The sequence below is a fragment of the Ranitomeya variabilis genome, chromosome 4 (genome assembly GCF_051348905.1).
Source record: "Ranitomeya variabilis isolate aRanVar5 chromosome 4, aRanVar5.hap1, whole genome shotgun sequence".
NCBI classification, from domain to species: Eukaryota; Metazoa; Chordata; class Amphibia; order Anura; family Dendrobatidae; genus Ranitomeya; species Ranitomeya variabilis.
Genome location: NC_135235.1, coordinates 479,152,662 through 479,168,178, shown reverse-complemented (window position 1 = coordinate 479,168,178; position 15,517 = coordinate 479,152,662). Strand labels below are relative to the sequence as shown.

Below are 15,517 nucleotides of genomic sequence, written 5' to 3'. Positions count from 1 at the left end.
GACTCCACAGCCCTGCCAATAACCCACAAAAAAACTAGCTGCCACCCCAATCATTTATGCAAGCCAATTGGACACCCGATAGGTAGCATATGGCTTCAAGGGTGCAGTTTACAGAACAAGAGGAACGGAGCTATTAAATTTCATATATTTAATCCTGAAAGGTAGGTAGTGTTTATAAAAATAAAAAAATAAAAAAAATACACAGATGTTACAAAATGGAAACAAACAATATGGGATATACAATCACATAAAATAAAAAGGATAGTCAAAGAAAACGTACTAAACCTGCGTTAATTAAAAGGCTCAGAGGTTTGCGGAGGGAAGCACTCCTTACAGCATCTCCCTAGTGCAACGGACAGAACCACAGAGTACTGTGTCTTCTTGAACTGACAAATGATAAAAACCCAAACTCTGATTTTTATTAGATCAAGGTTATACCTATATACCTCCCCAGTATGAGATCCTCAAATTTCAGGATATCTTCCCCTCAGGAGGTCCCAGGCGGGAGATATTGTAAAATAACAAATTCAGGTGGGGGGGTCTCACCAACTGATAAGAAGCAAATCCAAACAGAGTTACGATGAAACAATATATTTTTATTAATTTACCAAAAATATGAAAGTTAAATAAGATGGATAAAAAACTCAAATAAGGAGGGAAAACACCTGCAGACCGTTATTAACAGATGTAAGTATGTAAGTATTGGTGGGGAGGCAAATGGAGTAAAGGATGGGGGGTCTTAATATTCATACCATGCTGGTTCAATGGAGGTGAGAAGGTCACAAAAGGTTTCAATGCAGTCCACTCATGGGCTCTGCAGTATACGTATGCCAGAGTGCACCATAACAGAGAATTCAGCAAGAAAAAAGTGGCTTATAAATCCTATCCGTTAAAGTCCTACTTAGACAAAGTGTCTACCATTTACCTGCCCAAGGATGGTCACGAGAGAGTGCGGTGTTCCTTCACACCCGACAAGTGCTGTTTCGCTACTCTCTTCTTCCAGGGGAGATATTGCTGTCATGTTTTTTATAGAAATGAAGCATGGTGTAGATAGCATCATTCATCTGAATAATAGTAAGTTGGTTTTCAGCCGGCCTTAGTGATGTGAGTGAATGCATTGTGTTTGTCACTTCACCATGATGCCGAAAATATACAAATGCTTCTCACTAAATTAGAATATGACCGGAAAGTTAATTTATTTCATTTCTTCAATACAAAAGTGAAACTCATATATTACATAGAATCATTACAGAGAGATCAAGTTGAATTGTTTATTTCTGTTAATGTTGATGATTATGGCTTACAGCCAATGAAAACCCAAAGTAATTAGCTCCGTAAATTAGAATATTTTATAACACCAGCTTGAAAAATTATTTTAAAATCTCAAATGTTGGCCCACTGTAATGTATGTAAAGTAAATGTACTCAAAACTTGGTTGGGTCTCCTTTTGCATCAATTACTGCATCGATGCGGCGTGGCATGGAGGCGATCAGCCTGTGGCACTGCTGAGGTGTTATGGAAGCCCAGGTTGCTTTGATAGCATCCTTCAGCTCGTCTGCATTGTTGGGTCTGGTGCCTTCTCATCTTCCTTTCGACAATAACCCATAGATTCTCTATGGGGTTAAGGTCAGGTGAGTTTGCTGGTCCTTCAAGCACAGTAATACTGTTGTTTTTTAAACCGGGTATTGGTACTTTTGGCAGTGTGGACAGGTGCCAAGTCCTGTTGGAGAATAAAATATCCTTTTCCAAAAAGCTTGTGGGCAGAGGGAAGCATGAAGTGCTCTAAAATTTCCTGGATTTGTGGATACTTCACACTAGACCTCAAACAGCTTGGATTGTGTGCGTCTCCACTCTTCCTCCAGACTCTGGGACCTTAATTTCCAAATAAAATGCAAACTTTACTTTCATCTGAAAACAACACCTTGGACCACTGAGCAACAGTCCAGTTCTTGTTCTCCTTGGCCCAGGTTAGACGCTTCTGGCGTTGTCTATTGGTCATGAGTGGCTTGACACAAGGAGTGCGACACTTGTAGCCCATGTCCTGGATACGTCTGTGTGTGGTGGCTCTTGAAGCATTGACTCAATGGCAGTTTTTCACCCTTTGCTATTCAGATTTTGCCATGGATTTGTTGTAGATGTTTTACAGTAAATGTGCTACCAGACGTCATCTTGTCCACTGCTTAGCACTCTTTGTCCCTCATTACAGATGAATTGGATTAATAGGAAGAGCAAAATGGGCACCATTTTGTCATAATTATGTCTAAAGGCGTTATCAGATGCTTGAATATATTTTTTTGTAGACCTGAATAGTTGTAAAAAAAATAAATGGAGCACCCTTGCGGATCCAGGGCAGGTGGCTGATGCTGAACTGCTACGTCTGCTCCAATCAGCAATTTCCAGGACCCCGGCAGCCTGTGATTAACTGCAGTGGTCAGGCGAGTATAAGGCCATGTTCACACGATCCTTTTTTTGATCCTTTTTTTTTCAGGTCCTGATTTGGAAAATCCGCAGTGCAAAACAGCACTGCTGATTTTCCGACTGTTTCTTCTGCGGATTCCTCTGCGGGTTTTCAACAGCACTTTCCTATTGGTGCATGTTGAAAACAGGAGCGGAATCCGCAGAAAGAATAGACATGGTACTTCTTTTTTTCTGCAGGAAAATCCGCGCGGATTTGCCTGGGAAAAAAAGGATAGTGGGCACAGCGGATTTTGTTTTCCATAGGGTAACATTGTACTGTACCCTGCATGGAAAACATCTGCGGATCCGCAGCTGAAAATCCGCTGCGGATCCGCAGCAAAAAAAGGATCGTGTGAACAAGCCCTAAGACCACGTCATCACTGAAACATCTGATGACTTCTGAACAGTTCAGACATTGCTTTGAACATAATAAAAACTAAACCAAGAATATTCTTAGAATATATTCACATGTATTGCATTTTTCAGCTCCCATGTCTTCTATCGTACAAGGACTTGTGACGATATTTTATAAGGACAGCAATTTCAGCTTTTAGAAAGTGAATGATTGAGCGTGTACTCATAGAAACTGCTCACTTTATGGCTGGAGTTATTCACAAGTCGGCATGTAATGAATTTCTCCATGAACGTCTCGATTGATGGCCCATATGCTTGGGAATTAGGCCACGTTCACGCGGTCAGTATTTGGTCAGTATTTTACATCAGTATTCGTAAGCCAAAACCAGTAATGGAAGTAGAAACAAGTGTACCACCCACTCCTGGTTTTGGCTTACAAATCCTGATATAAAATACTGACCAAATACTGAACGTGAATGTGGCCTTTGAGTTGATGCCTGATCGAGGTTTCAGGCGGTATGATTGTATTCTGCCAGTTGTACAGATGGAGGGAGAGTTGGCAGATGGCCCTCCAGCTTACAGTGTGGTGAAATAGTCTGCAGAGGTATTGAGATACGATAACCAAGAAAGAGCACAAACATACTTCTCAACATATCTATCTCCACTTATGAGCCACTTCTCTCCCCCCTGCTGCTAAAATCCATCTTGCTCAAAACCAGACGGACTGCTAGATCATAAATTACAGCTGCTTGCTATCTCACCATTGTGCTGGCTTCACAGCCGTACTGCTGCACATTGTCCTCAGTGCTGCTGCCCCGGAACATGTGCTACAGAGACATGGAGGCGCAGGAATCCTTCATGTCTGTGTGCACAGTGTATGGGAGACCTGATGGAAAGGGAGCCTGCAGAAGGAACACGGGTGAAAAATGCAGGCTACAAGTCTTATAACGGGCAGAAAGTGTAGACACTCTTAGCTTATTCTGAATGACCGGTAAGCTGTCAAATACCTGTATCTGGATGTTTAGGCACCACACCTAGGGATGTCTGATTGCCCCCAAATTTTAGGAGCATCTTCCAGTGATTCCATGAAAAAATACCCCCCTACTACACAAAAAATGGTGCAAAATGATACACCACAGTGAAACACGATGGTCTCCATTATAGTCAGCTGGGACCACTGGGTGCCATTGATGTATGTCCATCACAGTAGTGGTTTCCAGTTCCAGTGTCATAGGAAAGAAATCAAAAACTGTATGTGTGTGTGTGTGTTTGTATATATGAAGGAGGGCTAAACAAGTGTTTTGTTTTTTTTTTTTTCTTTAGTGCCAGAACCAATCAAGATCAGTTCCAACCAGCCCCAGCCTGCTGCTCCCAGTATTTCCACTAGCACTGTCCAAAACAGCAATGGCAAGCGAGCACCTGCCAATGGCCAGCAAACTGTGGCCTCCCGTTACTTGCCACGAGAGGTGCCTCCTCGCTTCCGCCAGCAAGAACAGAAGCAATTGTTAAAGAGAGGACAGCCACTGCCAACTGGGACACTGACCAGTGCTAATACAGGACAGGATACTGGACAAACTGGGGCAAGCCCTCCTCCACAGCAGGGTGCTGGTGGCGCTCACCACCCTGCAAAGACACACTCTGGTAAGAATTACATGTTTTTTTTGCTAGGAGACTAATGGTTTGGGTACTGTAGGTACATGTGCAACTAAATCAGCGCCCCTCCATCTTGAACTATTGCTTTACCTTTTATAAGCTGATATCAACACACATAATATCCGCAGCAGATTTCATAGTAAATTATACTGTATTCACTTTTCCTGGCGTCCTGTTGGTCTCTGTACAACCCAGCCTCACTGAGTTGATGTTTCATCCTAAGTGACCGCTGCAGTCTGCGCTAAACGTGATTGACTGCAGCGGTCACATAGAACAAAACCTAATCACAAGAGGCCAGGTTGTACAGAGATAGAGACAAGGTAGGAAAGCCACAAGAGCGCCGGGATAAGTAGTAGTGATATATTATTTTTAACTTGTGTAGAATATTTTTTCCTCCAGGACTAGCCAATTTTATTTTTCATCCATGGGTCATCTGTTTTAAAGTTCTCAACAATTTGGATTTATTGTGGATTTTTAGTTCCAATCCTCAAACGGAAATGACAGTTTAGAAATCTGCACCTCAAGTCACATTGCTCACAAAAAATATGTGCAGCGCATGGATAGGATATTTTTTAATCTCCTCCCTTTTGCTTATACTGTGGATTTTACTCTCTAAAATCCATATGGAAAATCTGCAGCATCTTCTCACCCATGTGACCAAGCCCTAAAGATTTTTATCAGGGGTCCTATGTCCAGTACCCTATATAATGTTATAGCTATTCTCCGTTTAGGTCCTGCATGTATGGCAGCTTGTATTCTGCTGATGGTGACGGACGGTTAGAATCCGACGGCTGCTGCAGTAAAGAGGGTACTTCTTCTCCTAATAATGGAACAGAATATTGTCCTGCTCCAGTGTGCGTATGTGGGTGGCGGGGGGGCTCGAATCCTCTGGCAGAGCACGCGCGGCTCAGATTTACTGTGTTATTTGCTTGCTAGTCGGTATGCGAGATCTGACTTTAGAGAGCAGATGTTCCAGAAATTCTGTACACGCAGCACAGTACAGGCTGCCGCTCCTCTACAGGGAACACACTCTGGACTGTAGGTGCACCAGCAGATTGCTGCACAGTTATTGGGGGAAAGGGCAACTAGAATTCAGATAAATATGGAATATGTCCAATAATGATGTGCCGCCTGACTGCTATGGGCTCTAAAAGAAAACACACTCTGGTATATTGTTTTAGGAAAGCACTGTTCTCATGAACACACCAGACTCATCAGCTATTGTTGTTTCTGGCAGCCAAGTGGCAAACAATTTTTTTTATTTACGTTTTTTTGGGGTGATACAACAGGTATAGACGTGTAGATGTAATATGCTGCACTTTATGCATGGCATATTAAACTTTAATATTTTTGTCTGGTTGCCATATCGATTATATATTAGGGTGCCAACCTCCGGTGACAGGTAGGGGTAAGAATTGAGTTCTATTGAGGGACTTTAGAGCATTTTGATTACCCCTTTAACTTCAGTCTGTATTTATGTATGTTTATTCACATTGTCTAATTATTCTGAATTTTAACAATTATTGACATAAATATTTTTTTTCTCCAGCTTTGGTTTACTAGTCTTTACAAGTCTGTAATATATACAATTTGACTATGTGTATACCTTCAAATATTCCCTACAATTTGAGCTATGAGATGCCACTGTACAGCATGTCCCTTGGATATAGAGTCTCTGGCTGTAATGTCAGCATGTCCTGGGTTTGGATATAGAGGCCCTGGCTGTAATGTCGGCATGTCGTGGGTTTGGCTATAGAGGCTCTGGCTGTAATGTCAGCATGTCCTGGGTTTGGCTATAGAGGCTCTGGCTGTAATGTCAGCATGCACTGGGTTTGGCTATAGAGGCTCTGGCTGTAATGTCAGCATGTCCTGGGTTTGGCTATAGAGGCTCTGGCTGTAATGTCAGCATGTCCTGGGTTTGGCTATAGAGGCTCTGGCTGTAATGTCAGCATGTCCTGGGTTTGGATATAGAGACTCTGGCTGTAATGTCAGCATGTCCTGGGTTTGGATATAGAGGCTCTGGCTGTAATGTCGGCATGTCCTGGGTTTGGCTATAGAGGCTCTGGCTGTAATGTCAGCATGTCCTGGGTTTGGCTATAGAGGCTCTGGCTGTAATGTCAGCATGTCCTGGGTTTGGATATAGAGACTCTGGCTGTAATGTCAGCATGTCCTGGGTTTGGCTATAGAGGCCCTGGCTGTAATGTCAGTATGTCCTGGGTTTGGATATAGAGTCTCTGGCTGTAATGTCAGCATGTCCTGGGTTTGGATATAGAGTCTCTGGCTGTAATGTCAGTATGTCCTGGGTTTGGATATAGAGTCTCTGGCTGTAATGTCAGCATGTCCTGGGTTTGGATATAGAGTCTCTGGCTGTAATGTCAGTATGTCCTGGGTTTGGATATAGAGGCTCTGGCTGTAATGTCGGCATGTCCTGGGTTTGGATATAGAGGCTCTGGCTGTAATGTCGGCATGTCCTGGGTTTGGCTATAGAGGCTCTGGCTGTAATGGCAGCATGTCCTGGGTTTGGATATAGAGTCTCTGGCTGTAATGTCAGTATGTCCTGGGTTTGGATATAGAGGCTCTGGCTGTAATGTCGGCATGTCCTGGGTTTGGATATAGAGGCTCTGGCTGTAATGTCAGCATGTCCTGGGTTTGGCTATAGAGGCTCTGGCTGTAATGTCAGCATGTCCTGGGTTTGGATATAGTCTCTGGCTGTAATGTCAGTATGTCCTGGGTTTGGCTATAGAGGCTCTGGCTGTAATGTCGGCATGTCCTGGGTTTGGATATAGAGGCTCTGGCTGTAATGTCAGCATGTCCTGGGTTTGGCTATAGAGGCTCTGGCTGTAATGTCGGCATGTCCTGGGTTTGGATATAGAGGCTCTGGCTGTAATGTCAGCATGTCCTGGGTTTGGATATAGAGGCTCTGGCTGTAATGTCAGCATGTCCTGGGTTTGGCTATAGAGGCTCTGGCTGTAATGTCGGCATGTCCTGGGTTTGGATATAGAGGCTCTGGCTGTAATGTCGGCATGTCCTGGGTTTGGATATAGAGGCTCTGGCTGTAATGTCAGCATGTCCTGGGTTTGGATATAGAGGCTCTGGCTGTAATGTCAGTATGTCCTGGGTTTGGATATAGAGGCTCTGGCTGTAATGTCAGCATGTAGTAAGAGCACAGCATGTGTGCAGCAGCTGTGTGCCTGGATCAATACCAGCAGAGTGCAGGAACCAACAAGTGAACCCCATTACAGGTTATTACATTAGTTTATCAGCCATATCATTTGTGCCGGGATCAGGCTTTTCTAACATATGTTAACGGTCCATTAAATAAATTGTCCCCCCCGAAGTCATCCCACATAAGTATATTCTCTGGGCTGCCCCCTTCTGCTCCGGCTGGTCTGGTCATTTGTATATAGTGCTGATATGTACCGTTTTATATCTATGGATTTAAAGAATCCCATTCTCATGTAATAAATGTGACTTTGTCATTATTTTATATTTACCAAGGCAGTGATTAATGTTAAGGCTGTGTTTCCACATTGCGTTTTTTTCTGAGCAGATTTGTTAGCAAAACCTGGTACCAGCAAAGTGCATGAGAAACCTGAAATGTCATGCTCACGTTGAGTATTTTTGACTTGCAAATTTGGTGCAGAACATAAAAATATTGGGCAAAGACGCACCAAAAACTCTTTTTTTTTTTTTTTTTTTTTTGCAGCTGTGTTTTTCCTGCCAAGAAATGGTACAAAAATGTTACTCAACGTGTAAACCTAAATTAAGGCTACATGGCCACGATCGGGAATAGCAGTGCTTTGGACACAGCGTCCAAAACGCTACTATTCCTGATCGTGGGCACACAGTCTAAGGAGGAGGATGGGCGGAGGGGGCTGCGCAGCTTCTTAAGTCCCTCTAACTGCTGAGGAGAGTGAAACCTAAATCTGTATCTTGAGGCCACAGCCATTGCCTGGATCCAGCCAGACGTTTGTCAGAAATGAAAGCTAGCCTGCTTTGTAGCATTGTTATGATTCATTCTACTGATCACATATATAAATATTAATATTTCCAAAGAAACCGGAAATCCCTGCATGTGTTGTGACTGTCGAACAGCCACGAGCCATTCAGCCGCGGAGACTCAAACATATTTTCTGAGCACGCCGAAGACACTTGGTTAGCGCCCAAGCATGTTCGGATAGCACCTTACCGGTCCAAGATTGCGTGGTTTACAGATTTTATGAGGGCGTATTTTTTAATTTTCATTTGAGCTACACCCCTTTGGAAAAAATCATAAAAATTAGCACTAAATAAAAGGGCCCATATCTCTCACAATATGGTGGATTTAAAGAAGATAAAGCTCTACATTCAGGTGAGCACCTAAAATAAAATAAGGGCAAAAACTGGCCACTTTTCACCTCGTGACAGTTTTTTTGTTTTTGTTTTTTTGTACTGCATTCTGGCAAACCTGGTGTTTAACAGATGTTAAAGTGACATTTGTGTAAAAAAACACAGAAAGAAGCAAAGTGGAACTTGCATGTACGCAACAAAAACTTTCATAACAAAAGGGACAAGGCTTGGATGGATTTGTGTTCTGTTGGAACTAGTTAAAACTAAATGATATCCCACTTTCTGTCATGTAAACTTTAGGTGTCACCCCTTCCTGTCCAGTGTCATCATAGGGAGGGTTATACAGGTGACGCCTGCCCCTAACAACGGCAGTAGGAGTTGGTGCCGATCGCTGCTGTTTAACCACGTAAAATGCAGATGTCAAAGAATGACTGATATTTAAGTTTGTCATGCATGCTGCGTTCCTTAGTATATATAACTAGATGGCAGCCCGATTCTAAAGAATCGGGAGTCTAGAATCCATATATACTTTATTTATTCAAATGTAAGAATAATACAATTAATAAATAATAGTAAGAAAGAACAAAAAATGGCTGCACTCACCAGCTCTTGACAATTCTTGACAGTACGGCACATTTCTGATTGGTCGCTCGCGGCAGGCGGCAACCAATCAGAAAAGTGCCGCGCACCACGAAGGCATATATCTTTGTCCACCCTGAGCGGGTGTAGGACGCTGGTGACGTCACTTATCTCCGGACAAAGCCACGGAAGTTGGCACAAATTGCCGGAAGTAGTATTCTAGGCAATTATATATTAGATTTTAATGTTATCAGTGTTTACCTTTGAACGTTTATATTGTATTGTCCTGTCACCAGCCATGTGTACGATTATCGGCCGAAAGCCTCTCTGGAACCAATAATCACCCCATGTAAAGGTATCTTTATAAGTTAAAGATTCAGAATACTATGACTTTTATCATATCCTGAACAGTCAAGTTTTTTATGAACCGTTAAGGTTTTCTGGTTGAAGTAAAAAAAACTCTGAGTGTTTACAGTTTGAAACCATAAAATGTTGAAAAATTATGTCATTCTTGAGTATATCACTCAATGGTGCTCATAAACGTGTCAAATTTGATCTATAATATACTTTAATATACGTTACTTTAATATACTTAAGAACAGGGCCCCAGACATCACACAGGGGGTCTGAAACACCGCACAGTGGTCCAAAATATCGCTGTGCTCTGCCTGGGGCCCCATATGCTGCCTGGGGCCCCTGTGCTCTGCCTGGGGCCCCATATGCTGCCTGGGGCCCCATATGCTGCCTGGGGCCCCTGTGCTCTGCCTGGGGCCCCATGTTCTGCCTTGGGCTCCTGTGCTCTGCCTGGGGCCCCATATGCTGCCTGGGGCCCCTGTGCTCTGCCTGGGGCCCCATATGCTGCCTGGGGCCCCTGTGCTCTGCCTGGGGCCCCATAGGCTGCCTGGGGCCCCTGTGCTCTGCCTGGGGCCCCATAGGCTGCCTGGGGCCCCTGTGCTCTACCTGGGACCACTGTGCTCTGCCTGGGGCCCCATATGCTGCCTGGGGCCCCTGTGCTCTGCCTGGGGCCCCTGTGCTCTGCCTGGGGCCCCTGTGCTCTGCCTGGGGCCCCATATGCTGCCTGGGGCCCCTGTGCTCTGCCTGGGGCCCCATAGGCTGCCTGGGGCCCCTGTGCTCTGCCTGGGGCCCCATAGGCTGCCTGGGGCCCCTGTGCTCTGCCTGGGGCCCCATAGGCTGCCTGGGGCCCCTGTGCTCTACCTGGGACCACTGTGCTCTGCCTGGGGCCCCATATGCTGCCTGGGGCCCCTGTGCTCTGCCTGGGGCCCCTGTGCTCTGCCTGGGGCCCCATGTTCTGCCTGGGGCCACTGTGCTCTGCCTGGGGCCCCATAGGCTGCCTGGGGCCCCATAGGCTGCCTGGGGCCCCTGTGCTCTGCCTGGGACCACTGTGCTCTGCCTGGGGCCCCATATGCTGCCTGGGGCCACTGTGCTCTGCCTGGGGCCCCATATGCTGCCTGGGGCCCCTGTGCTCTGCCTGGGGCCCCTGTGCTCTGCCTGGGGCCCCATGTTCTGCCTGGGGCCCCTGTGCTCTGCCTGGGGCCACTGTGCTCTGCCTGGGGCCCCATGTTCTGCCTGGGGCCACTGTGCTCTGCCTGGGGCCCCATAAGCTGCCTGGGGCCCCTGTGCTCTGCCTGGGACCACTGTGCTCTGCCTGGGGCCCCATATGCTGCCTGGGGCCCCATATGCTGCCTGGGGCCCCTGTGCTCTGCCTGGGGCCACTGTGCTCTGCCTGGGGCCCCATATGCTGCCTGGGGCCACTGTGCTCTGCCTGGGGCCCCATATGCTGCCTGGGGCCCCATATGCTGCCTGGGGCCCCTGTGCTCTGCCTGGGGCCCCTGTGCTCTGCCTGGGGCCCCATATGCTGCCTGGGGCCCCTGTGCTCTGCCTGGGGCCCCATGTTCTGCCTGGGGCCCCTGTGCTCTGCCTGGGGCCACTGTGCTCTGCCTGGGGCCCCATATGCTGCCTGGGGCCCCATATGCTGCCTGGGGCCCCTGTGCTCTGCCTGAGGCCCCATATGCTGCCTGGGGCCCCTGTGCTCTGCCTGGGGCCCCTTTGCTCTGCCTGGGGCCCCTGTGCTCTGCCTGGGGCCCCTGTGCTCTGCCTGGGGCCCCTGTGCTCTGCCTGGGGCCACTGTGCTCTGCCTGGGGCCCCATATGCTGCCTGGGGCCCCTGTGCTCTGCCTGGGGCCCCATATGCTGCCTGTGGCCCCTGTGCTCTGCCTGGGGCCCCTGTGCTCTGCCTGGGGCCCCTGTGCTCTGCCTGGGGCCCCTGTGCTCTGCCTGGGGCCCCTGTGCTCTGCCTGGGACCACTGTGCTCTGCCTGGGGCCCCATATGCTGCCTGGGGCCCCTGTGCTCTGCCTGGGTGTAGGACACTGGTGACGTCACTTAGCTCCGGACATTAGCTCCGGACATTAGCTCCGGACATTAGCTCCGGACATAGCCACGGAAGTTGGCACAAATTGCAGGAAGTAGTATTCTAGGCAATTATATATTAGATGGGCATTTCCTGAAGGAAATACATGGTGCTTGAACAGCGCTACCAGCTTTACAGCAGCACTTTTCACACACGGGACTGGGGGGCGCGCTTACTTTTGCACCCGGGGCCGGGGGCGCGCTTACTTTTGCACCCGGGGGCGCGCTTACTTTTGCACCCGGGGGCGCCCTTACTTTTGCACCCGGGGGCGCCCTTACTTTTGCACCCGGGGGCGCCCTTACTTTTGCACCCGGGGGCGCACTTACTTTTGCACCCGGGGGCGCACTTACTTTTGCACCCGGGGGCGCACTTACTTTTGCACCCGGGGGCGCACTTACTTTTGCACCCGGGGGCGCACTTACTTTTGCACCCGGGGGCGCACTTACTTTTGCACCCGGGGGCGCACTTACTTTTGCACCCGGGGGCGCACTTACTTTTGCACCCGGGGGCGCACTTACTTTTGCACCCGGGGGCGCACTTACTTTTGCACCCGGGGGCGCACTTACTTTTGCACCCGGGGGCGCACTTACTTTTGCACCCGGGGGCGCACTTACTTTTGCACCCGGGGGCGCACTTACTTTTGCACCCGGGGGCGCACTTACTTTTGCACCCGGGGGCGCACTTACTTTTGCACCCGGGGGCGCACTTACTTTTGCACCCGGGGGCGCACTTACTTTTGCACCCGGGGGCGCACTTACTTTTGCACCCGGGGGCGCACTTACTTTTGCACCCGGGGGCGCACTTACTTTTGCACCCGGGGGCGCACTTACTTTTGCACCCGGGGGCGCACTTACTTTTGCACCCGGGGGCGCACTTACTTTTGCACCCGGGGGCGCACTTACTTTTGCACCCGGGGGCGCACTTACTTTTGCACCCGGGGGCGCACTTACTTTTGCACCCGGGGGCGCACTTACTTTTGCACCCGGGGGCGCACTTACTTTTGCACCCGGGGGCGCACTTACTTTTGCACCCGGGGGCGCACTTACTTTTGCACCCGGGGGCGCACTTACTTTTGCACCCGGGGGCGCACTTACTTTTGCACCCGGGGGCGCACTTACTTTTGCACCCGGGGGCGCACTTACTTTTGCACCCGGGGGCGCACTTACTTTTGCACCCGGGGGCGCACTTACTTTTGCACCCGGGGGCGCACTTACTTTTGCACCCGGGGGCGCACTTACTTTTGCACCCGGGGGCGCACTTACTTTTGCACCCGGGGGCGCACTTACTTTTGCACCCGGGGGCGCACTTACTTTTGCACCCGGGGGCGCACTTACTTTTGCACCCGGGGGCGCACTTACTTTTGCACCCGGGGGCGCACTTACTTTTGCACCCGGGGGCGCACTTACTTTTGCACCCGGGGGCGCACTTACTTTTGCACCCGGGGGCGCACTTACTTTTGCACCCGGGGGCGCACTTACTTTTGGTGGGCGGGGCTCCTCAGCCTCCGATTTGGTTGGCGGGGCCCCTCGTCCTCCGATTTGGTGGGCGGGGCCCCTCGGCCTCCGATTTGGTTGGCGAAGCCCCTCGGCCTCCGATTTGGTTGGCGGGGCCCCTCGGCCTCCGATTTGGTGGGTGGGGACTCTCGGCCTCCGATTTGGTGGGCGGGGACCCTCGGCCTCCGATTTGGTGGGCGGGGACTCTCGGCCTCCGATTTGGTGGGCGGGGACCCTCGGCCTCCGATTTGGTGGGCGGGGACCCTCGGCCTCCGATTTGGTGGGCGGGGACCCTCGGCCTCCGCTTTGGTGGGCGGGGCCGGGCCCCTCGGCCTCCGATTTGGTGGGTGGGGACTCTCGGCCTCCGATTTGGTGGGCGGGGCTCCTCGGCCTCCGATTTGGTTGGCGGGGCCCCTCGGCCTCCGATTTGGTGTGTGCTCTGCCTGGGGCCACTGTGCTCTGCCTGGGGCCCCATATGCTGCCTGGGGCCCCTGTGCTCTGCCTGGGGCCCCTGTGCTCTGCCTGGGGCCCCTGTGCTCTGCCTGGGGCCCCTGTGCTCTGCCTGGGGCCCCTGTGCTCTGCCTGGGGCCCCATGTTCTGCCTGGGGCCCCTGTGCTCTGCCTGGGGCCACTGTGCTCTGCCTGGGTGTAGGACACTGGTGACGTCACTTAGCTCCGGACAATAGCTCCGGACAATAGCTCCGGACAAAGCCACGGAAGTTGGCACAAATTGCAGGAAGTAGTATTCTAGGCAATTATATATTAGACTAGATGGCAGCCCGATTCTAAAGAATCGGGAGTCTAGAATCCATATATACTTTATTTATTCAAATGTAAGAATAATACAATTAATAAATAATAGTAAGAAAGAACAAAAAATGGCTGCACTCACCAGCTCTTGACAATTCTTGACAGTACGGCACATTTCTGATTGGTTGCTCGCGGCAGGCGGCAACCAATCAGAAAAGTGCCGCGCACCACGAAGGCATATATCTTTGTCCACCCTGAGCGGGTGTAGGACGCTGGTGACGTCACTTATCTCCGGACATTATCTCCGGACAAAGCCACGGAAGTTGGCACAAATTGCCGGAAGTAGTATTCTAGGCAATTATATATTAGATTTTAATGTTATCAGTGTTTACCTTTGAACGTTTATATTGTATTGTCCTGTCACCAGCCATGTGTACGATTATCGGCCGAAAGCCTCTCTGGAACCAATAATCACCCCATGTAAAGGTATCTTTATAAGTTAAAGATTCAGAATACTATGACTTTTATCATATCCTGAACAGTCAAGTTTTTTATGAACCGTTAAGGTTTTCTGGTTGAAGTAAAAAAAACTCTGAGTGTTTACAGTTTGAAACCATAAAATGTTGAAAAATTATGTCATTCTTGAGTATATCACTCAATGGTGCTCATAAACGTGTCAAATTTGATCTATAATATACTTTAATATACGTTACTTTAATCTTTAATATACTTAAGAACAGGGCCCCAGACATCACACAGGGGGTCTGAAACACCGCACAGTGGTCCAAAATATCGCTGTGCTCTGCCTGGGGCCCCATATGCTGCCTGGGGCCCCTGTGCTCTGCCTGGGGCCCCATATGCTGCCTGGGGCCCCTGTGCACTGCCTGGGGCCCCTGTGCTCTGCCTGGGGCCCCATATGCTGCCTGGGGCCCCTGTGCACTGCCTGGGGCCCCTGTGCTCTGCCTGGGGCCCCATGTTCTGCCTGGGGCCCCTGTGCTCTGCCTGGGGCCACTGCTCTGCCTGGGGCCCCATATGCTGCCTGGGGCCCCTGTGCTCTGCCTGGGGCCCCATAGGCTGCCTGGGGCCCCTGTGCTCTGCCTGGGGCCCCATAGGCTGCCTGGGGCCCCTGTGCTCTACCTGGGACCACTGTGCTCTGCCTGGGGCCCCATATGCTGCCTGGGGCCCCATATGCTGCCTGGGGCCCCTGTGCTCTGCCTGGGGCCCCTGTGCTCTGCCTGGGGCCCCATGTTCTGCCTGGGGCCACTATGCTCTGCCTGGGGCCCCATAGGCTGCCTGGGGCCCCTGTGCTCTGCCTGGGACCACTGTGCTCTGCCTGGGGCCCCATATGCTGCCTGGGGCCCCTGTGCTCTGCCTGGGGCCACTGTGCTCTGCCTGGGGCCCCATATGCTGCCTGGGGCCCCTGTGCTCTGCCTGGGGCCCCATATGCTGCCTGGGGCCCCTGTGCTCTGCCTGGG

At 49.9% G+C, this 15,517-nt stretch overlaps 1 protein-coding gene across 3 annotated transcripts in view; it reads left to right on the top strand.

Moving 5' to 3' along the window:
* Positions 1 to 15,517, top strand: part of TNRC6C (trinucleotide repeat containing adaptor 6C) — a 131,231-nt gene that overhangs the window by 59,193 nt on the left and 56,521 nt on the right. For all 3 annotated transcript variants that reach the window (XM_077251853.1, XM_077251855.1, XM_077251854.1), the window contains exon 4: positions 4,135 to 4,452. In XM_077251853.1, coding sequence (XP_077107968.1) covers positions 4,135 to 4,452 — 318 coding nt within the window. The remainder of the gene's footprint in view (positions 1 to 4,134; positions 4,453 to 15,517) is intronic.